The 27338-nt window shown below is 43.2% G+C and overlaps 2 protein-coding genes across 4 annotated transcripts; one reads left to right on the top strand and one right to left on the bottom strand.

Annotated features, from left to right (window-relative positions):
• The first annotated feature begins 187 nt into the window (after nucleotides 1–187).
• Nucleotides 188–9863, top strand: dapk3 (death-associated protein kinase 3). Its single transcript, XM_080779288.1, has 9 exons — nucleotides 188–291; nucleotides 1848–1958; nucleotides 4783–5143; nucleotides 5445–5574; nucleotides 5755–5803; nucleotides 5897–5923; nucleotides 6041–6193; nucleotides 6299–6344; nucleotides 6659–9863. The coding sequence occupies exons 2-9, from the start codon at nucleotides 1897–1899 to the stop codon at nucleotides 7193–7195; spliced, it is 1365 nt and encodes a 454-aa protein (XP_080635414.1). The 5' UTR covers nucleotides 188–291; nucleotides 1848–1896; the 3' UTR covers nucleotides 7196–9863.
• Nucleotides 9864–10267: 404 nt separating this feature from the next.
• On the bottom strand, nucleotides 10268–26570 carry LOC308325542 (polyhomeotic homolog 3). 3 transcript variants are annotated; one of them, XM_080778065.1, is made up of 15 exons: nucleotides 26463–26570; nucleotides 24509–24702; nucleotides 22055–22213; nucleotides 21204–21293; nucleotides 20545–20703; nucleotides 20071–20163; nucleotides 19579–19813; nucleotides 18503–19131; nucleotides 18193–18316; nucleotides 15189–15352; nucleotides 14376–14517; nucleotides 14097–14208; nucleotides 13227–13365; nucleotides 12469–12751; nucleotides 10268–11312 (listed from the first exon to the last, which is right to left on the bottom strand). In XM_080778065.1, the coding sequence occupies exons 2-15, from the start codon at nucleotides 24668–24670 to the stop codon at nucleotides 11161–11163; spliced, it is 2643 nt and encodes an 880-aa protein (XP_080634191.1). In that variant the 5' UTR covers nucleotides 24671–24702; nucleotides 26463–26570; the 3' UTR covers nucleotides 10268–11160. The 3 variants fall into 3 exon arrangements, with proteins under 3 accessions (XP_080634191.1, XP_080634192.1, XP_080634193.1); XM_080778066.1 differs by lacking the exon at nucleotides 21204–21293; XM_080778067.1 differs by lacking the exon at nucleotides 10268–11312 and having other exon boundaries at nucleotides 12680–12751; nucleotides 13210–13365.
• Between the last annotated feature and the right edge of the window lie 768 nt (nucleotides 26571–27338).

Genomic DNA, 27338 nt, shown 5'->3' with positions numbered 1-27338 from the left:
GGTAATAGACTCTCAGCAACTACAATGACAAAGAACAGGTAGTAATTAAGAAAAGGTCCTCTGTGAGAAACTCTCGGACTGTAAGTAAAAGTGTTACTGTTACCTGACAACCAACTAGCCAATGAAACCGCGACCCCTCCTGCCGGGGCATGGGATCTTAACGTTCCTGGCTGCTCCCCTCCCCTTTTCTGTCTTCCCTCAACCAGCGGATATTTTCCCTCTAGTATCTACTCGGTGAAAGGAATTAATGCTGCGTTCAACTTCATAACCAAATATCACATCAATCATACTGTAAGTAGTTATCCTTTTAATTTGGTTCAAGTGAAAACAGTGACAGTGTTTCTGTGACACAACGCATTTATAATAAGCCTTTCGGCAGTATGATCAGTTTTGTGTACTTTAGCTAGCGCATAGCCAGTGGGCATTAATCTACCGGTATATAAGTAGGTGATTGATTCCCTGGCTTAAACAATAACAATTGACTCGTTTGAGGGAATGGAAATGAGACGCTAATGATACGTCTACGTCTGTGTTTCTTCGCCTGCATGGTCTTATTATGTTATGTAGCTGAAAGAAATGCAGATAAAATGCTTTTGGTAACAGTTACCCACCCGGGGCTTTAAATAATGGGAGTCGCTGTTTCCCCCATTGTGTCGTGGCATTCCGGAGTAGCGTATCAATTTGAGCAACTCTTTTTTTTTTAATCAAAATTATTTGCACTTTTTTTTGATAGGTCAGTGACTGTTCCTCAGTTAAAACGTTTGCACTGTAAGATACATCGTTCTATCTCAATCGGAGTCCATTTATTTGGAGATAGCTGGCCAAGGGCAGAGCCATAGAGTAAGACAGAGTTACGAAAACTCCGTTCACTTCATGAGGCCAGTCCAATGGCTGCAATGTATTTCAAACTCCAGCTTGTCCCTCTCCAGGCTGAATGAAGAGCGCTCGGTTTCTGACCCCTCAATGTCGTAACTCTTCAAGGGAAAGAGAAGGTGACGTCAGTACGACTGGTATGCAGAGGTCTCTGAAAGCAGCCAGAAAGTCATCAAAACATTCTTTTCTCTCCGGCCAAAGGAGAAGGAGGGTCTTATTACCACGGAGTTTGAGATGAATTGCACCGCCTCACTAATTAGCATGATTGGTGTTTGTAGGGCTGTTGTGTTAGGTAAGGTTAGGAGTGAGTTCTGGCCAAATGTCATGTGACATTTTGTGATTCTCAACCTTTTTAATTTCAAGTACCCCCAGTTTGATAAGCAATGGCACCATACATTCGTTCTTTCTTTTTACGTCTCTGTGGCCCTAAAGTTTAGGGCCTAAACTATACTGTAAAATCATCGGTGTTAATTTATTTAACTCTGTCAGGTCCCTTTCCACTGGGGTTGAATGAGTGTTTCCACTGAAAACGAATTGGTTCAGAGTAGGCCCTACAAGTTGTTTCGAAACTGAAAACCAACAAATGAAAGCACCAAGAATCTAGAACGGAAGTTCCGGAACCAGTTCTAGAAGTTATTTTGGTGAAAAAGGGGCATCGGGTTGTACAGTACAAATGGAACCAAATGGACGCTGGCTTACAATGTCCGTAACTCTCAGGGTTACAGGGTCTAACTCTCAGAGTTACAGACCTGTAGGCTGTAAGGGTCCATTTGGACTTTATTTTTCTCCTGTACAGCACTTTGTAAACTCTGAGTTTTGAAACGTGCTATATAAATAAAGTGGATTGGATTGGACCCCTCGTGGTCCCAACCTGATGTTGAGAAACAGTGTTGTATTTAATCCACGTTGATGTATTTGATTTTGATCCATGTTGGATTTATCTTCAGTGACACCCTTCTCCTTCTTCATTTAAGTGGGAAAACTACGATACCACTCATCTGCATCCAAGTCGGTCAGTAAACCATGGCTGGCTTCAGGCAAGAGGATGTTGAAGTGTTCTATGAAATGGGAGAGGAACTTGGGAGGTAAGTAGTTCCCTCAATGTAAAATCACAAAACTTTGCAGACTTATGGTTGCACAATTAATCGGTCATCATGTCGGTATCTGCAATATCAAACCAGCCAATATTACATTTTATTATATTTATGTTTGAATTTGAAGCTGAAAAGGCCTGATTAAAGGCCCCTACACACTGTAGGAGTTTTAAAGTTGTCTGCGAGTACTTCACACTGCAGGAGTCTTTTTTTTAAATAGTCTGTCATTATATCGATGTGGCTTTCACACTAAACGATTGGTCGCAGACTAGGCATCGCACACTGCAAGAGTTCACCAAGATGCGATCCAGACCCGATATTCATTTGTTTTTATTTTATTAATTTTTACATCTCACGCACGTGCAGGATGCCGTGATACGAGCGCTAGACCGACACAGAGGACGCCTCTCTCTCTCTCTCTCTCTGTGCATGCCACACACACAAGAATAGCCAGGCTACACGGCGAAATGTTTGACGGTGTGTAGTGTAGCCTACGTGGGCTGCAGTGAGACAGGCAGGCACACACACACACACACACACACACACACACACACACACACAGAGAGAGAGAGCGCACAAGGTCCAAAAGTTTGCTCCGATGCGGTTTTATCAACATTATTCAAGTGAAATGAGTTGGTTATGGTTTTATAGACTATTTAACAGCAACATTGGGCTAATATGGCTACCATGTACGACACAGGACAGGTATTTAGGAATAAAAAGGTATATTATTATCATCTGATCATCTATCGATACAGTCGACACGACAGACAGACAGACAGACAGCAGTGCTGTGAGCAGTCTCATTGGCTGTAATACAGGACTTCTCTGGACGCGATCGCAATCCAGTTCATACTGTACGATGTCCAGTCGGCGACAGAGCCAAATATCAACCCTGCTTGATATTCAGAAACGCTCGGGAAGGCGTCGGGCGAGTGCTTCTATCGGCACTATATCTTCTCGCAGAGACTTTCACACACGGCGAGCAAAACCTCTGCGATCAATGCCCCGATCTTGCGTCAGATCAGGAGTTTTGTCGGCGAGCGCCAAAAATGGTCCCCCGACAGCATAATTGGAGCAAATATCGTGCAGTGTGTACGAGCCATAAGGGTGCTGATTCAATCAATGACAGGTAATAACATTGCACTGTTTTTTTTCTTTTTTAATTCTATAAGGTTAACCCTACTGGAAAATTATTATTTCAATATCTGTATTGGTTTATTTGACCATTGATGGGGGGGAAAGTAGACCCTTTAAGCAGTTACCATTACTTCTAAGAGTGTGCACCCGAGCTGTGCTCAAGCAAGGTCACAGAGTGACAGAAAGATTCCTATATAGTGTCTGAAAAAGTAGAGAGACACGTCAGAATTCTCCAGGACAGACAAACCTCTGGCCTGCGCTTCGAGGGGCGCCCCGATCAGCGGACTGATATGATCGAATCTGATTCGTGATGTAACGGGTCGTATTTGCTTTCATATATGTCTTTGCTGTTGATATGCATATCACATGACCATTCAATTTGGGATAAATATGGGCAATCATTAAAATGCCAGATCTTGTGAATCCATGATTTATGTGTACAGCCTGTTTATTGGACTATTAGATAACCCTCTTGCAGTAATGGCGCATCACCATGCAAATAATAGGATATCGGCATTAACCGCCGTTGCCTCCTATGGAGGGTGGAATAAGCTACGAGGGACTAGAGTACCGCTGAACAAAATTCAGAAAAGGTAACCGAGGGTTCCGAAAGGGTCTAGGTTAACCTTTCTAAATCACCATTTAAGGCATGGGGCCACTGACAAGTGAAGTCTTTGCCATTCCAGTTTGATGTATTTAGGAATATTGATTAGAAAATGGTGTGCCTCGCTGGCAAGTCGGGGCTGGCGCGTTAGGCTTAATGCGTGGCCTGGTTTGTCCCTGGCCATGTATGTCAGTGTGTAATACCAGTCAAATCCCTGTACAGCTACTGTGTTTAGAAAACATCTGACATTTATTTCATGAATACATCCATTACTAAATATTTGAGTTGGTCGAAGTCGAATTACTGCTGCGAGCTCTGAATGAGTCATCTGACTTCCTACCTTTATATGGAAGTTTAGTTTTCTGCAGTGATGCAGCAAAAGCATGACATCACTGCCCCTCAATGTCCCCCCCCCTTCCCTCTAGGAGGGTGTTCTCTCTGTAAGAGGAGGGCACTCTCTCTGTATATTTGCTTAGAAGGGAAAGTATGCAGGAACTGAACTGCAGAACATTCAGTTCTCTACATCAGTGGTTCTCAACCTGTGGGCCAGGGCCCAAGTTGGCCCCAAATAAGTGGGCTCTGATCCAGAGAAGTAAATGGATGCTTAGTGAGTGGCAAAGTGAGTTTAACGTTGTTTAATCAGATACGACTTCTCTGTTTGGAATCTGTATATGGGCTGTAAAGGCCAGAAAGTAAGTAGTTTTGCCACTCAGTAGGCGCTCCTGTATAACTTCCATTTAGTTAAAAGTAATTATTTTGTACATAAAAGGTTTCTACCCGAGCAACAACATCTTGTCTTTATTGATATTGTGGTACCAGACCACATTGCACTACGACTATGTGTAGTGCAGACAGTCTCCGTGTTACACAATAGGCATCATCGGCCAAGAATGTTCCACTAACTATTAGATGTTCTGGAATCTCAGTATTTACTGTTGAGCCTTCTGGAAGGGAATAAAACATCTGTAATGATCTCAATCATGACTCATCACTTCTCGCCGGTGCAGAAAGGTTCGTTGCATCACCCCCGGCGTGTCGGTAAACTCACCTCTTGACATATTTCCCTCGCAGCGGCCAGTTCGCCATCGTCCGCAAGTGTAAGGAGAAGAGCTCGGGCTGCGAGTACGCCGCCAAGTTCATCAAGAAGCGGCGCCTGTCATCCAGCCGGCGGGGGGTGAGCCGCGAAGAGATAGAACGCGAGGTCAACATCCTCCGCGAGATCCAGCACAGCAACATCATCACGCTGCACGACATCTTTGAGAACAAGACGGACGTGATCCTCATCCTGGAGCTGGTGTCCGGCGGTGAACTCTTTGACTTCCTGGCCGAGAAGGAGTCTCTGACCGAGGAGGAGGCCACTCAGTTCCTCAAGCAGATCCTGGATGGAGTCCACTACCTCCACTCCAAACGCATCGCCCACTTTGACCTCAAGGTCAGTGCACGCCAGGCAGAATCAGCTGCTGCTGCTGTTACTATAAGTGTGTGTGTGTGTGTGTGTGTGTGTGTGTGTGTGTGTGTGTGTGTGTGTGTGTGTGTGTGTGTGTGTGTGTGTGTGTGTGTGTGTGTGTGTGTGTGTGTGTGTGTGTGTGTGTGTGTGTGTGTGTGTGTGTGTGTGTGTGTGTGTGTGTGTGTGTGTGTGTGTGTGTGTGTGCAGTGTGCATGTAATGCAGATTGTAAAGCGCTTTGGATAAAGGCGCTATTTAAATGCACCTGTTTTGCCAATTGTCTTTCAGCCTGAGAACATTATGCTGTTGGACAAGAATGTACCTAATCCCAGGATTAAGCTGATTGATTTTGGGATCGCTCACCAAATTAAGGCAGGGAATGAGTTCAAGAACATCTTCGGCACACCAGAGTTTGTGGGTGAGGTTCTTTTCCTCATATTTATTCAGAAGGCATAAAGGAGAAATCTGTCCTGTACCGAAAATCCTTAAATAGCTAATTGTGACATTTTCCTCTAGCTTGTCATCATAAATGAGGCCTGTGTTTTTAGAATTCCACATCTGGCTTGAATTTAAGTGCCCCTTACTGTGTACTTTACAGCACCAGAAATAGTCAACTATGAGCCGCTTGGACTGGAAGCGGACATGTGGTAAGATCTCAAAATGATTTATTGCCAACAAAACTGTACACTAACTGGCACAACAAAGCCCACTAATGTTTGATCTTTCCTTTGTCTCTGCAGGAGCATTGGGGTGATCACATACATTCTGTGAGTACTGTTTGGAATGTATTTCCAGCTGTTGTATAATTTATGTACACCTAAATGTCTTTGATTTACACAGCTTTTTCTTCTACATGACTATAATCAAACGTATCTATACATCAGGTTAAGCGGTGCATCGCCCTTTCTCGGGGAGACAAAGCAGGAGACCTTGACCAACATCTCAGCCGTTAACTATGACTTTGATGAGGAGTACTTCAGCAACACCAGCGAGCTGGCCAAGGACTTCATACGCCGTCTCTTGGTGAAGGATCCCAAGTAAGGATGTTTAGAAATCTATGACCGAGAGAGACGGAGATATTTCTCTGTAATGGGTTCTAGAAACCTCTGTCATGTGCCTGATGCACATTTTCTTGTGTGCAGGAAGAGAATGACCATTGAGGACAGCCTGGAGCATCCCTGGATCAAGGTGTGCTATTTACATAATTTCGTGACTTTAATGAGTTTAAAGAGTTATTATTATTACCTATTAGAGATGCTATGCTGGTTAAGTTAACAGCATTACAGTGCATCATCATTCATACACCTATATACACCTATATACTAAGCCTTCATAACCTTTAGCCTGTTATAATCTTGACAATGGAAGGATACAGGTTTTTTTTTCCTATCTAGTGAGGCTGTGTAGAGAGAGATATACTTTATTAATCCCAGAGGGGAAATTGAAGCGTTAATTCGTGTTAAGCGTGTAACTCCAACACTCACCACTCTTCCCTTTGACAGGTGATCAAGAGAAGGAACGTGCGACAGGAGGACAGCAGCCGCAAGCCAGAGCGCCGCCGCCTGAAGACCACCCGCCTGAAGGAGTACACCATCAAGTCCCACTCCAGCATGCCGCCCAACAACACCTACGTCAACTTCGAGCGCTTCTCCCAGGTGCTGGAGGAGATCGCCGCGGCCGAGGAGGGCCTGCGGGACCTCGAGCGCAACCAGCGCTCCTGCCGCGACGACGTGGCGGCCCTGCTGTCCATCTACGAGGAGAAGGAGGGCTGGTACAAGGAGGAGAACCAGAGCATCTCCAGCGACCTCAGCCACATCCGCCAGGAGTTCCAGCGCACGCAGGCCCAGCGCCGGCAGAGCCAGGAGGAGGCCCGCTCCACCATGCTGGCTGCCAACGCCCTCAAGCGCAAGTTCGGACGCCTGGAGAACCGCTACGAGGCGCTGGCGGAGCAGGTGGCGTCCGAGGTGCGCTGGGTGGAAGAGCTGGTCAAGTCGATATCCGCGGAGAAGCACGGCATCGGTATCGGCAGCATGCCCTAAAGCCGAGCTGTCGTCTCGTATAATGTAATATAATATAATGTATAATGACTTCTCAAGTTCCTCCTGCCCTGGTCTTCTGTATGCTGCTCTGCACAACAGAGTTCATGTGGGCCAGTTGTCATTATATAAGCTATGCTGCTAATTCATAACAAAAAATCTCACTGGGGAGAACTACTTCGTCCCTGCTGTATTTCAAGTGTGAAAGAACACAATTCATGAAAAGTCCCATTCCAGTATTTTCTAAATTAATTTATGTTTAAAGGTATTGTAAACTTATTTTAGTGTTTTCGTTTTTTTTCAATTATATTCTTTTATTGAAAAAGTAAATGTCCAAATGTTAGCTTTCTGGCATATTTGCATACTATTTAACTATTGATTTGATATATATTTTATTATCGCCTTGGAGAAATTTGGCCCATCTTAAGAAGCAGTGAGCAACCAGAATGACGTGCTCAGGGACCAACTCTAGTTATAATTCTACGTGGATCCTGAGATTCCCACCATTTCCTCTATTGTTAATTTATGTTGCCAGTTTATGCAGCGTATTTGTCATAGTGACAATACCCAGAAATATTTCAAGGCATTCCTTTAAAAAGCATTGAAGTTAATGTTCCAGTGCTTGAAAAACCATGGGTTTCATTTTGTTCCTGCCTCAGACTGTTGGTCAGTTACGTGGCGCCGCTCTCCGTTTCGCAAAATCACAACTTTACGGGGTAACGTTTGCACAGAATTCAGAGGGAAATTAGGGAATCTTTCATATGGAGGAGGTCCCTTGCTATGCAGCTCAGCTTTAAATGCAGGTCACAATAAAATGCTCTTACCGGTATATGTTTTAGATGTTGCCTATTTTAGGAGATGCAATAAATACTTAAGCTTGATTTATACTTTGTCGTAAAACGGTAGGCAAGCCATACGACATAGCATGAATTAAGCATTACCTGTAAGGAAAATATTTCAAATGTGTAAGCCGTTTTTGCAGTGCCTGTAAACTGATAAACCATATTGCCTGTAAGCACTCACCTGTTGTGACATGTTAATGACATCTCTCATGCTCACATTGCTAAATGTCTTAAATGCTATAACTTGCACAGTAGCCTTGCATGCAAAATTATCTGCATGAAAACTAGCAGATTATTTTCATAAGTAGAGTTAGTTTTCATCCTGATTCCAGTCAGTTCTAACATTCCGTGGATTTACGTCTAGGCGTCACATTCCCCCTTTTTAGGATAGTATGTTCATTTCAGAAATAATTCCCATTTGCACTTCAATATTTTATTTATCCTAAGATGTAAAAAACAAACGACTAACTTGAACATTAAGATGACCTCTCTGGGTTTGTTTGAAATAAAATAACTTGTCACTGTAAACAAACTTGGGTTTTGAACTGGTGTTGATTGGACATAAGCTTATGTGTTTCAGCCCGTCTGTCTCTGTCAATCTGTGTTGTAGGAATGAGAAATGAGTCATTTTGGGGTAGGGTTCACGTAGTAGATGACTAAATGTCTCTCCTGACTGATAAGAATTGTGAATGACTCATACTGAGCAGAGTAACCATAGACACCCAACATAATGTCTGCACAAACACATTGTAAAAGTGTGTTCTGAGTAATATGAGTTACCCCCTTGTAAACACTTGTGTACACTTGATGTAGGAGTACTGAAATAGGCCCTCTGGTGGCATTTCATAGAAATGCATTGTAAATTTGTGTTGTATTGAAAATGTTTCCACAGACCTTGATATGGATGTGTAAGTATGGCATTACATTCAGCAACTAAACTAATTAATCGTAGTCGAAAGGTTAAAGAAGCAGACTCACTGGAAATGTGCTGACTGACACGCTTTGGTGCTTTGGTTAGTGAAGCAGCACAGTGGTAAAAAAAAAGTACACATTTTCTACCAAGTTCTTAAGCTCATATTTATGCATTTGCGCAGATCGATGTGCGAGCGTATGTTTATTTTCCTGCAGTCCTTGCTTGAAAATAAATGCATTTATTTTTTGAAAATAAATGCATTTATCTTCAAGCAAATCAAGCACCTACGCCTGATGGCTCAGCCTATAGCTCCAAAACTGTGGAATGCACTTCCCATTGCAGTCAGAACTGCAGCATCACTCCCAATCTTCCGCCGTAGTCTGAAAACCCACCTTTTCAGACTCCATCATGGCCCATAGCACTTACCCCACCCCCTTAGATAGCATTTCTGTAGACTTAGATAGCATTTGATACAGACTTATAGCATGTTATGTAGACAGCATAAGTGCATTGTATGTAGTCATAGCACGTCATAGTACATATGTATATTATAGTAGTATAGATGTATAGTTTATATGTATAGTTTCATTATATAGATATTCCACTGTTACTTTCTTAGCTTACGCATGTTTCATGATAAATGTTTTTATGTGATGTATTCCCATGCGTTTTTGTTCTTGCTTAATGTAAGTCGCTCTGGATTAAGAGCGTCTGCTTAAAATGCCTAAATTGTAAATTGTATGTTGCTGTCGGGAGGAAACCTAACTTAATTTGTGAGGTTTTACATTTTTATTGCATAAATCAGTGCTATTGAACACCCTTTAGGTCTGTGTGTTGTTGAACACGCTCATCTGCATGTATGTCCCTGCCCTAAGTTTCCTGCCTCTCTAGTCTCTACTCTAAATCTGAAATAAATTGGGCTATAAAAATGCCCAGAAAAAATAGAGCTGTATGAAATTGTAACAAATTCATCTGTAGATTTTTCCCCCCCCGCAAGTCTGTCTCAGTATTGACCAGAAAAAAGCAGGGAATCAATAGAATGTCAATGTTATAAAAGCAAGTACCCCAAGTACTCATATTTCAGATCTGTGGTCATAGCTTATATGAATGACCGCTATGGCATTTAATATGGAGTCATTTTATACATGCATGTCTGTACATCCCACAAAGGAATATCAAATGAAAAATGGCATCTTAACTCAATAAGGTTCTCCTCTAATAGCCAAGCTCACCATACCGTAAAATTGGAATTGAGGAACTGAAGCCTGCTCCCTAAAATAGATAAACAAAACACACACAATTTTCATTATTTTATTTGTAGCCTATATGGCTCAAGACTCATGGCAGTAATAAATAATTTCACAATCTTTATAACAATCTCATAATGAATTTCAATAATTCATGGTAATCACTTATTGTTTGCTGCCAACAAGTGTTTGTATGAAATGCTGCTTTCCAAAGTAAATGATAGACAGCCTTCCGTTTTATAAACTAACTTTGTACACAGCATTCTTCAGAACTTTGCATCAGCATGGCAATGCTCTGCTTTCCCTTTATTCGCAAGCTTTGTTTTAGATAATTTGAAGAAAATAATCCTTAATGCTGTTTCCAATAAATGGCCAGCTTTGGCCAAAGTGCTTCAATCCCTATACAATGCTATATTGATGATTAAGAAACTAAACAACATTTTTTTAAACTGTTCAAAGTCGTGGAAATTAAAACACAAAACACACTTTGGCCAAATGTTGACCTTTCATTGTAATAAACCTCTGGAAAAGATGAGGTCAGAGGAACAAGATCCTTGGCAGTAGTCCATGCTAGCTGTGTTTGAATCAACCCCCCAAAAATGTTCATGTGTAACCTTCCTTGAGGAGAAGCTCCATCTGAAAAACGAGGTCACATTAACATTATTCAGACAACTTGAGCATTGGCATGTTGATTTTTAAGTGGAAGATGGGATTGAGACTTGTTCTGATGTCTGGATTGGCACAATTTGAACATTGAATGTGGAATGCTTGATTACTTTTGCCTTTCAGCTTACTTGACCAGCGAACAGAGTTTAGCATCTCTCCAAAGGACACTCTTTTGACACACTTCCCAGACAGTTCAGGGAGTAGGGACCGTCCAAAACACCTGTGACATTTTGGTTACAGAGGGGTCGTTCCTGCTTCTAGGCCTCTGTATGACACCCATGGACGATGGCCATTAATCCTCTAATCCCTCAGAGTATTAATGTAGGCACAGAGCTTGAGAGCAGGGCCCAGTTTGAGGTTCATGGTGCTGACCAAGTGGTCTTCTGTGAGTAGCAGTAAAGCCTGCCCATCTATTTCCTGCAAGCGGAACACCTGGGCCATGTCCTGACCCCCTGGGAAGAGGGGGAGAAAGAAGGCACAGTTAATTATCCTAACATCAGGGCACACACTTTGTTGGTTTTGTCCGCTGTACACACAGACAAATCAGCTTTGTATAATCATGCTTTGTTTAAGCTGGTGATACATATCACGTGTTTAGAGACTTAAAGAGTAGGTTATGGGGTGTAGGGTAGCAAATGTTTGACCATAGTATAATTTTCAACATTGATTGCACAGTTTTATTAAAACAAAGTTCACACGTAGTTCCAGTAATATTCATAATCATAATAATATTACAACTAGGCCTATGTAAGTCTTGGTTTGAGTGTTTTTGAACTACATAACTTCCCTTCACTCAGTACGAATTAACATTGAACATTTCCAGTTAAACTCTTACAATACGGAATTGAGCTATGCTCCTGTTATATAAATATGTTTCTAACTTCCATCCTTTTCAATTTCTAGAGCATCTTACCAGCTTTTAGCCCCACTGCAGTCCTATCTAGTCGAACACATCATACTGTGCAAGATACCTGTATATTTGCTTATAGGGAGGGCAAGTGCACACCTATGCCATCTGCTGGTAATGTTACATCACAATTAATTTCAACATTCAACACTTCACTGGCATAATTTAACGGAATATTCACCTATTATGACATGCCCAGAATGGGGACGTTAGAGTTCAAGTGGTTAATTAAAGTTAAAGTTAAAACAGTAAAAAAATAAAACGATTGTCAGAAACTATGAATATGATGTTAACAGCAGAATATTTTGATGATTGTAAATCAATCCAAATTATTTTACAAGCAAGCTGATGGATACAGCCATTTTAAAATTCCTGCTGCTTTGTGGGTTGTGAAACCTTGTGATAGTGACATCATCTACGTGACAGCCTTTATGTCACAGGGTTTCTTTGGGGGGGGGGGGTATCATAAAAGTTGTATATGTTGTTATGGGAGCAACTTGTACTTGAATCTATGTGAACCCAAGCAAAAGACAAGAGGCGATCTGATTACGTTCCCTCCCTATATGCAGTAGGCCTGCCATGCCGGTAATTAAAGCTCATTACACTTTGTCACTTGCCTCAAAATGTTGCTATCAGATGTTGCTATCATCATGATAACAACATTTTGTTGCTATCATCACGGCCCAGTATCATGCCAGTACCTGGCAGGGAATTGATGTAGGAGAACACTTGTTCCACACTCCACTGGGACGGCCTGCTGACGTCTCCGTCCTCTGTGTCACTGAGTGTCTCTATCATCTCCTGATCCTGATGCTGCTGCGTCGTCTCGCTCTCCTTCTCTCGCTCCCTCTCTGCCTGCCTCCGGAGCCTGGTGATCATGGGAGCGGGGGGCTCGTGTTCATTTTCCACCTCTTCCTCTCCTTCCTCCTGCCCGTCCCTCAGTGAGCGTCTATGTGGATGCTCAGGGCCATATGAGGCATGGGCCTGTCAAACACATACAGTATTTTGTATTCTTATCGAGCAAAGGGGTCTGGGTCTATTTGGGATATAGGCGGTCAGTGACAGAATTACATTTGTGGTATAGACAAGGCAGAGGTGCACAAACCTTTCCAGCAGTGACCAAGAAATACTGATCCTTGCTTGCTACACAAAAGAATACAAAGTGGGCACCTAAACTCCAATGTAGCCTGGCGAGTGCTGATCTCGGCGGCCTTTGCTGTGTGTCACTCCCCAAGTCCCCATCTCTCTCTCTCTCTCTCTCTCCCCCCCCATTTTCTCTCTAGCTACTGTACTATCAAACTATCAATAAAGATCTAGCCTCTGTACCCAGGCTTTTCTTTTTTGTTCGCTATACGGCTCAAAAGATGAAAGCCTGGGGGAACGCGAGACATTTCCTGGTCTAGAAGTGGGAGTGACGCACGCAGCGCATACAAGCACTATACTTTGTTGTGTCTCAGACCTGTCTCAGGAAGTGTTCTCTGGAAGCTCCGTTGACTCTTCCTGGGGGCCGGCCTCTTCGGCCCATGGGCCTGTGGCCCCAGCGAGCTGCCCTGTCCGCCCTCAACATGCTGATACGCCTGGTACAGCTCACGTTAAACCTACACAGAGACGGGAAGAAGAGGGGGAGAAAATCAATTAAAACTAAGCCAAAATCATTGTACTGTATGTCCTACCAATGTAACAGCATCCTGTACGACGACAATCATTCTTAAATCCCAAAAGCCGCTTGGAATTCCCTTTCTGATATTCCTTTGTATTACTTAATAATAATGAGAACATTAGGTGGGCATTATTGGCCACTGGGATATTTGCTGATAGTCTACGTACAGACTCAAATCTCTGTAGACTTTGATTTCTGCACAGAGGAGACCTGGCAGTGATTATACACTTATAAGACTTTGTCTTAAGACACAAATGGAGCGCGATGGGATCCAGATGTCAGATGACGTGTCCCAACCAAGCAATGGAGCCATTACAGTTTATTGTCTGCAATGGCGAAGAGAAATACACATGAGAGTGTGTGCTCTTTCACTGCTGCAAATTAAGTTTATAATTATGCAGATGGGTTTAACCACTAAAGCCCTTAGTTATACTGAATCAATAGTGAGAATAGCTGATCTACAAGGTGGGGAACTATTGTAAAGAGTCGTCAAGAAAAAATAAAATAAATAACCGCACCGTAGAAGTGTATGCATTTCCAAGTGTTTGTTCACAGCAAGATCCTCTGTTCTGACAGTGTAAAATTAAAACACTGGTGATTTCACTGTGTTTTACTTACTCGTCACAGATGTTGCGTGAATAACATGTGCTTACCTTCATGTGTGCTTACCTTCTCACACAAGTCATGGAGCAGAAGCGTTTGGAACGCAAGAACGTGTGAACGTAGCCTCTCTTCCCACAGAATTCACACTGCAGCACGTCTGTCACAGTCTGCCTCGGCTCTGTCATATAAGGGGATAAACTGTTACACATGCACATAGACGAGGCACACGTACATACACACACACTGGCGCGCACGTGCACACGCACACACACACACACACACACACACACACACACACACACACACACACACACACACACACACACACACACACAAAATACTCACCATCTACTACAGAAAGGGTATCATTTTCCATCTCTGAGTCTGATGAATCTGACTGCTCAGCATCTAACGGGCTGTCGTCAGGCCCTGCATCTCCATTGGTCCGTCTCTCCTGAGAATCAGGAAGCATGGCCTGTTGGTCCGCCTGAAGAGAGAAGGGCCCCACCTAATTCACACGGGTCCAGTAAGGGCCAAATCCATTTGACCCGACCGCCCGGTCGGTCGGGTCAAATGGATTTCGCCCTCCCTCAACGGGTATACGTATAGATTTATTTTTATTTTCATTTTATATATTCTCTTGCCAGAAGTTGGAAGTAAAGTGCTTACACTTTTCCCAAAGTTTTTCAACAAAAAGGTCACCAAGTTTATCTTGAGGGTATAGGTCAGGTCACTACTTGTTGGATTGCTCATAAACATGGTACTTAAATGGAAAAGGTTTATGCTAAATTGCTGATTGACAACCTGCACGTTGATGGGGGTGAGCTGCATGGTCATTGAGCTCTCATGCTTCCAAGATCCCCTATCTGCCACCCCCCCTCTCTACCTAATAAGCCAGTGGAGCTTAACCCCATATCCGTCTGTGGCAGAGACCCCTTCGTGGCCCCTACTGCCACTAGCCCCCCAACCACCCCCCCCCCCCCCCCCCCCCCCCCACCACCCCCCCCCCCCATCCAGCGGACATACCGGGAACGGCTCCAGCCCCTCTCGGATGATGAAGCCCTCTATGAGGTGCGTGAGGATGTGGGGTCTAAGTACGCTGTCAGGACTCGCTGGGAGGCTGGCTGTGGCTGAGGGGGACTGGCTGAGGCCTCTTACCACGGTAGGCAGGAGGGGTGGAGAAGGAAGAGGAGGAAGAGGAGGAGGGGGGGTAGTGCTGTTGTTGTTGTTGCTGCTGCTGCTGCTGCTGACGTGGGGGGGCTCCTCCACTTCTGGGGACGGGATGACAGGGCGAGACAGGGCACAGGACACCGCCATCACAGCTGCAGAGTTAGGGGACAGAGGGAGGGCTAGCCAGTGATGTGTAGGGGCAGCTGGATACAGGCGGAGTTATGTGTGTGGATATTTGTATTAACGAAGGACAATGATGTTTCACTTTAGAGTAAACATTAAATTCGCCAATTGTCTTTTGACTCTTTTACTATTTTAGGGGAAAAGAAATGTGAGAATTGCCGATCTGCATTGACACATTGTGAGCTTTGCTATTTGAACTATATATTTCATTATTTTTCAAAGTAGTAAATAAAAAGACCTAAAAGGTTTAGGCATAAGGTATAAAGATAGGGCCTTGAAGACAATCTTCTAGCTTTCGTTGCTAAAATTGAGTGGAAACAAGTAAGCCGTGTTAATACCAGTATATTGCCGGCTAAAATATTTACATAAATTGATGGCATAGGCTGGGAAGAGCAGGGGGAGAGTCGTCCTCGTTACCAACAGTGGGTACAGTACTCACGCAAGAGGTGACTATAAGCACGCAAGAATAGGCGTGTACTGACAGGATAACTCACATCTTAGTTAGATACTGTAGCTCAGTGATACTCAACCTCAGGCCCGCGGGCCACATCAGGCCCGCGGGACCATTATGACTGGCCCACCAATGAAAATCTAAAAAAAATCTGGAAAATGAAATAAAAATAAATAAATCTGAATGAAGTTATCTTTAATTACATTATTATAAGTAATACTATTAGAGTTGTACTATTACTCGAACGAAAATAAAAGCTTGGGGGGGGGGGGGGGGGGGGAGATGCAATGCAAATGAAAGACATATACTGTGTATCCCTATTCCCTGACATAATTTTATAGCTAAACGGACAGAATTCTATTTTATTTGAATGATGAAACCCAGCTGCCATTAATAGTTGGAAATGGAAATGGAAATGGAAATTGCGGAAATTGTAATTGCGGAAATTGCGGAAATGGTGCAAATGGAAATTGCGGAAATGCGGAAATGGAAATTGCGGAAATTGTGGGAATTGCGGAAATGGTGGAAATGGAAATTGAGGAAATTGCGGAAATAGAAATTGCGGAAATGGTAATTGCGGAAATTGCTCTTCACTTATAGCTATCTATTTTCAGGTAGATTGTTTTATTTTACTCAGTCAGCCATATCACTACTCATTTTTTTTCATGAAAAAGGTCATAGCTGGGTAATCTATTTTCAGGCAAATTGTGTTTATTGTATTTTATTTTACTCAGCCATAACAATTTATTTTCTGTTAACCAACTTGCTGGCTGGCAGGCAGGCAGACAGCTACTCATAGACAGGCAGACAGACAGACAGCTACTCATGGAGAATTGGACAGGCAGGCAGTCAGACAGCTACTCATAGACAGGCAGACAGACAGCTACTCATGGAGAATTGGACAGGCAGGCAGACAGCTACTCATGGACAATTGGACAGGCAGGAAGGCAGACAGCTACTCATAGACAGACAGACAGCTACTCATGGACAATTGGACAGGCAGGAAGGCAGACAGCTACTCATAGACAGACAGACAGCTACTCATAGACAATTGGGCAGGCAGGCAGACAGCTACTCATAGACAATTGGACAGGCAGGAAGGCAGACAGCTACTCATAGACAGGCAGACAGACAGCTACTCATGGACAATTAGGCAGGCAGGCAGACAGCTACTCATAGACAGGCAGACAGACAGCTACTCATGGACAATTAGGCAGGCAGGCAGACAGCTACTCAGACAGGCAGACAGACAGCTACTCATGGACAATTGGACAGGCAGGCAGGCAGACAGACAGCTACTCATAGACAGGCAGGCAGACAGCTACTCATAGACAGGCAGACAGTAAGACAGCTACTCATTGACAGACAGACAAATAACTACTCATGGACAGACAGACAGACAGGCAGGCAGGCAGGCAGGCAGGCAGGCAGGCAGGCAGGCAAAGAGCTACTCATGTTATGTTATTATGTTATTATAACAGCTACTCATGTTATGTGCAATAATTTGTGCAGTTATGGAAACAGCTCTTTGTGTTTATGCAAGAAAATGTAACACATTTATTTATTTACATATTGTGTGCATGCACATTGTACTTTGATACATTTTGCGAAAATAAAGCAATTGAAAGAGAGAAGTTATCAAGTATCATTAATGTCGTAATTTTATCTACTGGCCCCTGGCCCCTTGCCATTTTTGTAATGTGGCCCACAGGTAAATCTATTTGAGTATCCCTGTGTAGCTACTCCATCTACATGCAGCATATGTTAAAAATGCGTTTTTGAACCGTTCTCACAGTTCCAGCCTCACTGTCACACGCACACTCTCTCTCTCGCTATATAAGCCATGCTCGCTCACCCAGTAAACAGACACACTTTCTCTATCACTATATCCAAAGCTCTCTCTATCTCTTCTCGACCCAACCTCAACTGGCACACACAACGCTTTCTCGCTCTCCATCAGAATGCATACAAAAGATTTTTCTAACGAATCACTAATACACCATCATTGTTTTCTGAAGCATTTTGTTGGTACAGCAACAGTTTGTTCATAAAACTCTCTTATAAGCACCGTCTTGACCCACTGTCATCATGACGCCACCGGTTTAGAACGCTACACTTGCCACGATAAGAATGCAGGGATTTTGACTAGATATTAAAAGGGTGACGTGGAATTTCCGGGACAGATTGGTTTCCATTCCAAATCAGTAGGCTTAGGTTTATTAGCAGCTGTTCTTGCTGCTGTTCTAGCAACTACCTTACTCCGGTAGCGGGTATCTCTGATTGTCTGGCAACGTGAGAATAAAGTATGTGTTTTAAGAACTGTGCTAGTGAAATGGAATATTTCTATATGTACTGTACCTGTGCCATTCTCTTTAGGAGACACCGTGGGTGGCATGGGTGTCCTGTCTCTGTGTGGATCTGGAAGATTTTCCTCTTTTTTCTGATCTGGGCTCAATCCATTTGCTTTGCACATTTGTGTAATCTGAAATACAAAATAACACAAAACATAGTTCAGTCAGCACAAGGTATGTTCACATTGAGGTCTTCAGTACAGGAAAAAGCAAATGTAGATTTTTCCTATACAATGCTAAAAACAAGACACCAGGAAAGTGTCTATTTCAAGTCATATTTCATGGCATCCCTCCCTTCAACTACCACATTCACTCACCACCACTGGAGCTTCGGCGCGTTTGACTGGATGCACCTTTAGGTCTACGGCCACTGTCTGAGGAGGCGGGAGGTGCTGGTAGGGCATTTGGACCAGTGCCTCTGCCACAGGCAGCTCTTCTTCTGTCACCAGCATGTGGCCTGCCAGGGCCTGGATAGAACGCAGAGACAGCCTCTGGAGTGAGGACGGAGGGTTCTGGAGGAACCTGGGGAAAACTAGAGAAGGAGGGGGTGGTCGCTGGCTCTGCACCTGGAAGGTAGTGCTCCGTCGCTGGGGAGCAGCCACCAGGGGAGGCGGTTGTGGCTGGATGGTGGTAGTGGCTAAAGTTGAGGTCTGCGCTGATGACGCATGCACGCTGATGGTGACACAGGAAGAAGAAGGGGCTGAGAGGTCGGCGTGCTGTGATTGCATGGCATTTGCCGCTGCACTGGTCAGCCGTTGGACTGACAGTGGGAGAGTATGGTTAGTGTCTGGTGTTACTCTGAAGGCAATGGGCTGGAGGTGTCTGTGGCTGGGAGAGACTCCTGTGGTTTGCTGGATGATTAACTGGTGGTGTGCTCCACGATGGCCTAATGAACAGGGAGGCTGCTGCTTGACGAGAGTATGGGACTGGACCGGGGAGTAGGTTGCTGGAACGGTAAACCAAAGAATTGCGTGAGATAAAGTATTTTTTTATTTTTGTTAAGATATTCTTTTTGTGGCTTTTTTCTGCCTTTATTACTAGGTTGAAAGACAACTAGTCTGATAGGAAATGGGGAGGGAGATGGGGGGGAAGACACACGGCAAAGGCCGGCTCAGCAGCCTAGGTTGAGCTAACCGTCCAGGCCGAGACAATGTATTTTTGTTCACATCTATCACATCTATCTGTGTGGGCTGCCTTAGACCCATTGAGACGAATGAGGGAGAACAATGCATCACGTGGCAGATCATCTCTGTTAAATTCAGATCATTAATCAGGATTAACAGTATTGGATATAAATAGAATGTGTCTTTTAGTACATGCCTCTACAATTTTGTTTAATATGTGGAGGTAATTTCAATTTTTATTATAATTATTGAGTACGGCAGTCACTTACCTGGTGCTACAAGCTGAGGTCCTGAGGTGAGACGAGCTCCGTCTGCCGGTCTGACCTCTGTTCCGGTGTCTGGTGAGGCCTCAGGCTGCTGGCTGGCCTTAAGAGGGCAGATGGACATCTTGGGTAGAGTAGCAAGCTGTGCCAGGGCTTGGGACTGGCTTGAGGGCTTTAGAAGGACACTGTGGGCTGCGGCAAGAGACCCAGGGAGATGGGCCCGCACAGACAGACTCTGCACCTGAGAACATACAGGAGATTCAAGATTCAAGATTCAAGATTATTTTATTGCCATTTCAACAGAGTTGATAGGAATTTGTCTTCGTGACATTCATTGCAGTAACGGGGGAAAGAGACAACAAGGAGAGAATGTGATGATGTGTCACTGAGCAAAACACTGGGTAAATGTGAGGCATTTTTGGTTGAAGCTGATATTAACAAGGAGTGTTATTCTACATGATATTACTATCCTCATCCTGTGACTGTATATCCTTATACCTGAGAGGAAGGCGTCAGAGAGGAGCAGGAAGTGACAACAGCAGGGAGGTCTGTCTGAACTGCAGCCACTGGGGCAGCAGGAGTCAAAATCAGCTGAATGAAACGATCACAGGGAGGGAGCACAGGGAGTAGGGCAGTTAGTTAGGAAAGTTGGGAAAGTAGCATGTTAGCTCTGACAAAATGGTAGGAAAGATATGCAGATTCAGCAGTCTTTTAAAGGTGATTTTTAACTCACCTGTACAATTCAATTGTTTTTTCTTGAAGTTGTATGTCAAATTGCCTCTCCATTATGCAAATGTAGAGGCAATAGGCCTAGTGCAAATGTAGGGTCTAATGTCAATGCAAGGTAAGTATTTGAACCCTAGAACACTAAACCTGAGTGATTTTAGCCAGGGTTTAGTGTTTAGTTTAGTGTTGCATATGTAGCGTCTAACGACAATGCACGCCATGGTAAGTCTTTTAAGACCACGGTACCATCTGTGTGCGGAGGTACATCTGAGCTTGACTACAGTTGGCTGGTCCGTTTCCTAGGAGCATGGCCTGCTGGGATATGGCGCCCCCAGCAGCGGTGGAGCTGGAGGTCTGGGTCCGGCCAATCAGCTGGGCTGTCACCGGAGAGGCTGGAAGGGTGATCTGGAACAGAGAGAACACAGAGAGAGGAGCTGCCGGGTCAGATTTAAGTACAGCATGTTCCTAGACTTGTGGCTCTTTGTGGATTGTAACCATTTAAGACATACATTGTTGTACGACAAATAGGCCTTGCGAAAATAGCAGGTGTACAAGTGATCCATTGGGAACCTGCAATTTTCGCTATATTAACATTTTTAAAGAAAGGAACTTGGGAAAATTGTTAAACTTTTGAAAATGTTCCCAAAATATGAACACCAGGGTGAATGTGGTTAAAATGTTACTGCTTGCACAATCATGAAACTACCTGCTGAACGCTGGGACAAACATGCAATGTATTGCATTATTATTATGTTCCTACATGTACGCATGGTTGCAGTTTGCAATTAAAGAAGGATTCTATTCTGCTAATAAGGCTTCTTGAATTGAGGGAGATAGTCAGTACTAGTCACTCACACATGAAAGACACACATGCTGAATAAACGCTGAATACACTGGCAACTTACTGAATTTTGAGATACATTGGCAGACTGAGACAAACTTCCACTGGATGAACTAGGCAAGGAGGGTGACTGTCTCCGGCCAATGATTGAAGCCTGAGAAGTATTGAGAAGATTATGATAACACAGTGATGGGTTTTATGTCATTCCATCTCATACTAATCTTAACAGAAGCTGTCTGTCTGTCTCTCTTTCTCACTCTCACTCTTTGAATAGTGGTTTATTCATAATTATGAATTGGAGAGCAGCCCATTTGTTCATATTTTGCACACATGCACGCACGCTCACACACACACACACACACACACACACACACACACACACACACACACACACACACACACACACACACACACGCACACGCACTCATCTTCCCCAATGGAACGTCCTTGTATTCTTTTCTATTGTTCTTATTGAACTTTTAATCTATGTTATTTAATGACCTCTTCTTTCATCTCCCAGTAACTTGTTTTCTTTGATACAGTATCGTTGCTATTTTATATAACAACGTGCTGCTAATAAATAAACTAAAACTAAACAACCAATCGACACAGACCTTTGTGCTGCTTGCTGGACAATATCTGACATGCTTACTGTGCGTTGCATTTGCCTTTGTCCTGCGGGTGAGGGTGAATAGTGTTAATTGGATATTGTATATTTGTCAATTATTGATCGTGTTGCGTTGAATGTGAGGTATTTTACCCTGTTGTACTGTAATTTGTATTCTTTACGGCTGAGCTTCCTTTGGTGACAGGTCTGGTCTTATCTTATCTTACACGCACGCACGCACGCACGCACGCACGCACGCACGCACATGAACTCACGTCGCGCAAACAGACATTGTGATAAAGCCGCACCTGTTGTATGGTGGCCTGCAGGCTTTGCAGATGAGGTGTTCGCTGGTGCTGTTGCAGAGCTGCTGTCTGTAGCATGAGGTGCTGCTGCTGAGCTGCATACATCTGATGGAGGTACTGGGCTGCCATGGTTTGAGGTCTCTGAATGGCCTGCTGGATAACCTACAAACAATGATTCACAAACCGTTTTAGCCGTCTCTAGACCAAAAAGAGAAATTTGTTGTCTCCCCGGAGACCCAAACTTACAAAAATAGATAATGAAAACAAAAAAGTGCTCCTCGGAGGAGCACAGGTCAGGTAGGTTATTGTGGGCCAGCAATGTTGAGGCAATCTGAAACTGACAGATCCGTCTTGATCACACGACTATAGAGATAATCTATGCCGCTTTGGCGTGATGTTTGGACACAATCTGTCGGAGCAATATCAAAATAATAAGTTTTGCAAAAATCTGCCTCCTGGTGGTGCTATAATAGGACAATGTGAAAAGGGTGGCATTCCTTGACGTCGTGGGAATGTCGGTCTCCTGGTGGCGCATATCTGTACAAGGTTTTACACAGATCGCTCGGTGTAGTTATAGGTCAGAGCGCAACTCGGCCTGATGTAGCACTACCATGAGGCTGATTTGACACGCGCGCGCACACACACACACACACACACACACACACACACACACACACACACACACACAGTGTTATTATTATTTAGCCTATGAAAGTTTATTCTTTCTTTTTTCTGAAATACTTTTGAAAAAAGTACGTTTGTACGGAAAGATAAGATCTGCAACCCAGAAAATGGGTCAGTATGGGTCAGACCCATAGCTTGGGAGCAACTGACCTAAAATACTGACCCCCCCCCCCCCCCCCCCCCACACCAAAGATGTTTTGATAAAATAGCCGATGTATATAGAGTTAAAGTGGTTGAACAGATTTCTATGCTATATTCACATATTTTGCTGGGGACCCCCTGGAACATCCTCAAGGACCTCTATGGGTCCCCGGACCCCAATTTGAGAACCAGTGACAACATATAATTCAGCCTATATATTAGACATGCATTATTAAGCCATTGGACATAGCAGATGCATGTTGCACTTAACCTAATTTGATTCTTCAGACAACTACACGTCAATAAAACACCACAGTCAAATAGTTACTCAACACCACTAGTGCCAACACCATTTGTCAGACTGCAAAATCCGGGGTGTCCATTTATTTCTTTATTTTAGCTTTTTCTCCCCAATATGCCAATTAATTCCTCCCCACAAACATGTCTGTGTTGTCACTGCTGTTGTTGTAACCTATACCGGTTCACCTGCCAGAGAGGAGCGCCCAATGGGGGAGGACGTTGTAGAGCCAGCTGTCCCAGCCCCCCTTGCTGACAGGTGTCGCCCCAGCCCATATAGGAGTATATGTGAGTGTTCATTTACCGTAACTCAGAATATACAAAAATTAACACTCAGGATTGTATTGTGTAGCAAGAAGGGGGTCATTTGTTCCCTGGACTGCTTGTCTGCCAGTTGGAAAACACACAGAAATAAAAAGGTGCCAACTGGAACCGAAAGTAGTTCTTAAGGGTAATGCCATGGGATTAACCTTTATTTTAATATTCCTGGAAAGAACCCTTAACCACTGAAACCCTATACTTCATGGTGTCTCCCATTTTTTCTCTAAATGGTGCATTTATATAGTGCCTTTACCCAAGGCACTGCCCCCTCTACACTGACATTCGTCAAAATAGCATCTAAGGCAACGGTTTCAGTAATAATTCACCTATTAAGATTGAAAAGAGCCTTAAAGAATCATCAAAAATTATTCTTTGAGGTGCTATATTTGTATTTCCTCAAAGAACTTTGGCAAGGCACTGGCCGGCCTAGCGGTCCGGGCAACCTAGGCTGGTAATCAAGCCTGAGAGCATGTCGCAGGTTCGACTCCTGATCCCGACGACCTTTTCTGTGTGTCAACCCCCATCTCTCGCCCCATAATGGCAGGAAAAAGCCCAAAAGAATATCTTTTAAAAAAAGAAGAAAAAAAAAAAGAAATCACACCACTGAGAAGTGAGGGGCGCTCTTGTCATCACACATCATCATCATCATCACATTCCGGCCAATCAATTTTCTCTCCTCACTTTTTATCCTCAAACGTTGTTCAGCCAATCAAATCATCGCTACGGCGTGCTCAGCCAATCAAATCATCACTATGGTGTATAGGGTACACACAAACACACAAAGCTGGGCATAGGAGGGGCTAGCGCCTCTCAAATAATTATATATAATATATATATATAGCTTTTAAAAAACGTTGTTTTGTGTGCAGAGTTCACAACATATATGGAATCCCCGCCTTATATCTGCCTGCATGGCGGAAGTAGCCGGAAGGGTTCTTTTCTTATCGGAGGGGAGCTCTTATACCTGTATACTGCAGCCTGCCTATCAGAGGGGACGATGCTCAGAGCTCTTACCTGTACTGCCTGCCTATCGGAGGGGACGATGCTCAGAGCTGTAGAGTGTGCAGGGGTGCTGGACCTGACTGTGGCCATGGTGACGGCAGCAGCTGATGAGGCAGTGGTGATGGTGATGGTCCGCGTGGTCTCTGACTCCTCACCGGGGCTTCCTCTGTCCATCTCCAGCTCTCACAAAATCACTAATGGGAAAGCTGGAAGTCAAAACGTCGTATAAGGTCAACCGTCAGGACAATCTACTGGTCGAAAGATGCCTTGGATCCAAGATATTCCTTAAGGTTATATGTCAACAATTCATCAGCAACATAATGTGACTGACAGACAGACAGACAGACAGACAGACAGACAGACAGACTGACTGACTGACTGACTGACTGACTGACTGACTGACTGACTGACTGACTGACTGACTGACTGACTGACTGACTGACTGACTGACTGACTGACTGACTGACTGACAGACAGACAGACTGACTGAAACATTTGTTGGATAAGTCGAGAAATTCAAGGCATGGTCTGTAACATGTAAAAAACAATATTCATGAACATGAATTATGTTACAATAATAGTCATTAAAATTAGGATTGAGCAACAGGCGTTTCCACATATGCGCCTATAACATCTGTCTCTCATCATGAGAAAGGTCCGTGCATTTTTTTATATTTGACCTATCCTGAAGAGAAGAAAAGAAAAGAAAAGAAAAAAAATCCAGCTGGCAACCAAACGTTGGCCTACATCTAAAAATCTGAATCAATTACAAATTATAGCCTATACTTTAAATTATTCAAGCGCATTTCAGCGAACTTTACCGTGGCCCAAATGTAGCCTATAACAGTATCCATGGCGTGTAATATTATTTTAAAAGCTCCCAATAGAAAGCAGTAGTAAGTATAACAAAGTATTGTCTAGCCTATAATGAGCTATATGAAGTGAACTATGAAACTTGTTCAATATTTTAAGGACAACACCATCCAGCAGCTATAGGCATTCAAATCAAATCCCAGCTGGCTAATGTTATGGATAGGTATACAAAAACATGATACCTTAATTATTGGATTGGCCACCTGAAAATGCAAATTTTATAACGAACAAATAATAGGCCCATTCGTTTCTGAAGTAGCCTAACTTTTGACATGAGACAACATCATGTTTTCTTTTAATTTTGTTTTTGTTTGATAGGAAAGCCATCGCACGCTTCATACACAATGTAAATTAGTATAGTATATTTCAAACAACCCAATTAGGCTCTTTTTGTGGGGCTATATTTTGGTCTATGCTGTGCGAAATGTGCAATGTATAATAAGCACTTACATGTTAAATTAACAGCCAACAGGCCTATATATGCAGCAATTTTACGAAAATTAGAGACGAAATTGTTAATTGTTTCCAAATTTCTATAGCATAGAATGACAACGAAAAAACAATTAATTAAACTGATTCGGGAGAAATTACCTGCCTTCAATCGCACTGCTCACGTGTCTGTATACGATCTTCCAATAATAACAGAGCTCGCCTGCTATATGGACTGCTCAGTTAAATTGATGTCTCAATGCTTTGTGCTATAAAACTGTATAGCCCGTAGCCATGGCATGCACGAATAAAATATTGCCTTTACAATATAAAAAAGAGCTTGCATGTAGGGTTTTTAAAATAGAAAAATCAATGGAGAAGGCAATTTCTTTATAGACGAAATATTTGTCGTTTACGAGCCTTGCAGCTCGGAATATTGATTATGTTTTTTTCTGCATTAGACGGCTATTTCCATTTGTTAAAACATGAAAGGCTATATCCCTCGTTTCCAGAACGCCCATCAAATTAGTCACATAGCTTAATTTCATTGTTCGTAATTTATAGACATAAAACGGCGAATGCATTCAATGTCTAAACGGTGGGTATCAATTTCTTTCAGTCTGGCTCGCTGCAGACATCGCGACATGCATACACAATCATTCACCTCTTGTCGGCGTTACCTGCCTGGAATTGATAGACATGACCCATCAACAGATCGTACCCCGGCACACTGTCCCAGTTGGTAGTAGGCTAATGCGTCAGTAGACTATAGCTACTGTCTAAAATGGAGATAAAAAAAACCCAGACGGTACACAGAGTATGGAATAAAAAACATCTTCACAGCACCGCTTGGAGTGTGGGAGGACCTTCCACAGGCGTATAGGGATTTGATTCAATCCATTCATTTGTCCATCATACGCATTAAAGTTGCTCATCGTCTCTTTTTGGATCATTCGCAATGGAGATAATTGATTGATTGACCCCTCGGGCCCTCCCCATTGATTTTGTCTGATATGGTTACAATTTACATAATTACAGGTTAATAACAATAGGCTAAATATAACTAGGAATAATAGGCCCACAGAATAAGTAATAATAATAGACAAATAATACTACTACTACTACTACTACTACTACTACTACTACTACTACTACTACTACTACTACTACTAATACTAATACTAATATTAATATTATAACCAACACATATGTAGGCTTCTGTCATTTCAGAAAAATATATAATAGGCCTATAGCCTAATTTTACTATTTGTCTGTAAAGGCAAATAAACAAGAGGGACAGTGAGGTGTGGACAGTGAGGTGTGGACTCACTCTGCCACCATCATGATGCAGGATAACAATGAATGATAGCTAATAGCCTAGGCCTATTCATTAACTTTAATAGACCTATTGCTTACTCTATTAATGACGTGCAGGAATTCGAGCCTCAATTCTTACTGGAAAAACATAACATGAAAAACTAAATAACTAAAAAGAATAATACAAAAAATGTTAAAATAAGAATGCCCAGAAGTGTCATGA

This window comes from Protomyctophum bolini, assembly GCF_963924005.1.
Source record: "Protomyctophum bolini genome assembly, chromosome: 12".
Classification (NCBI taxonomy): Eukaryota; Metazoa; Chordata; class Actinopteri; order Myctophiformes; family Myctophidae; genus Protomyctophum; species Protomyctophum bolini.
This window is presented reverse-complemented; position numbering and strand designations above follow the sequence as displayed.

What these genes read in the sequence shown, in the direction of transcription:
- LOC308325542 (XM_080778065.1), bottom strand. Translation starts at nt 24,670, where the DNA reads ATGGACAGAGGAAGCCCCGGTGAGGAGTCAGAGACCACGCGGACCATC. An exon ending in TGCAGGCCACCATACAACAG is followed by an intron (nt 21,294 to 22,054) that starts GTGCGGCTTTAT and finishes AATACTTCTCAG; the next exon opens with GCTTCAATCATTGGCCGGAG. An exon ending in CACCCCTCCTGCCTACCGTG is followed by an intron (nt 14,518 to 15,188) that starts GTAAGAGGCCTC and finishes TTCTCTCTTCAG; the next exon opens with GCGGACCAACAGGCCATGCT.
- dapk3 (XM_080779288.1), top strand. Translation starts at nt 1,897, where the DNA reads ATGGCTGGCTTCAGGCAAGAGGATGTTGAAGTGTTCTATGAAATGGGA. An exon ending in TCGCCCACTTTGACCTCAAG is followed by an intron (nt 5,144 to 5,444) that starts GTCAGTGCACGC and finishes ATTGTCTTTCAG; the next exon opens with CCTGAGAACATTATGCTGTT. An exon ending in GGACTGGAAGCGGACATGTG is followed by an intron (nt 5,804 to 5,896) that starts GTAAGATCTCAA and finishes TTGTCTCTGCAG; the next exon opens with GAGCATTGGGGTGATCACAT.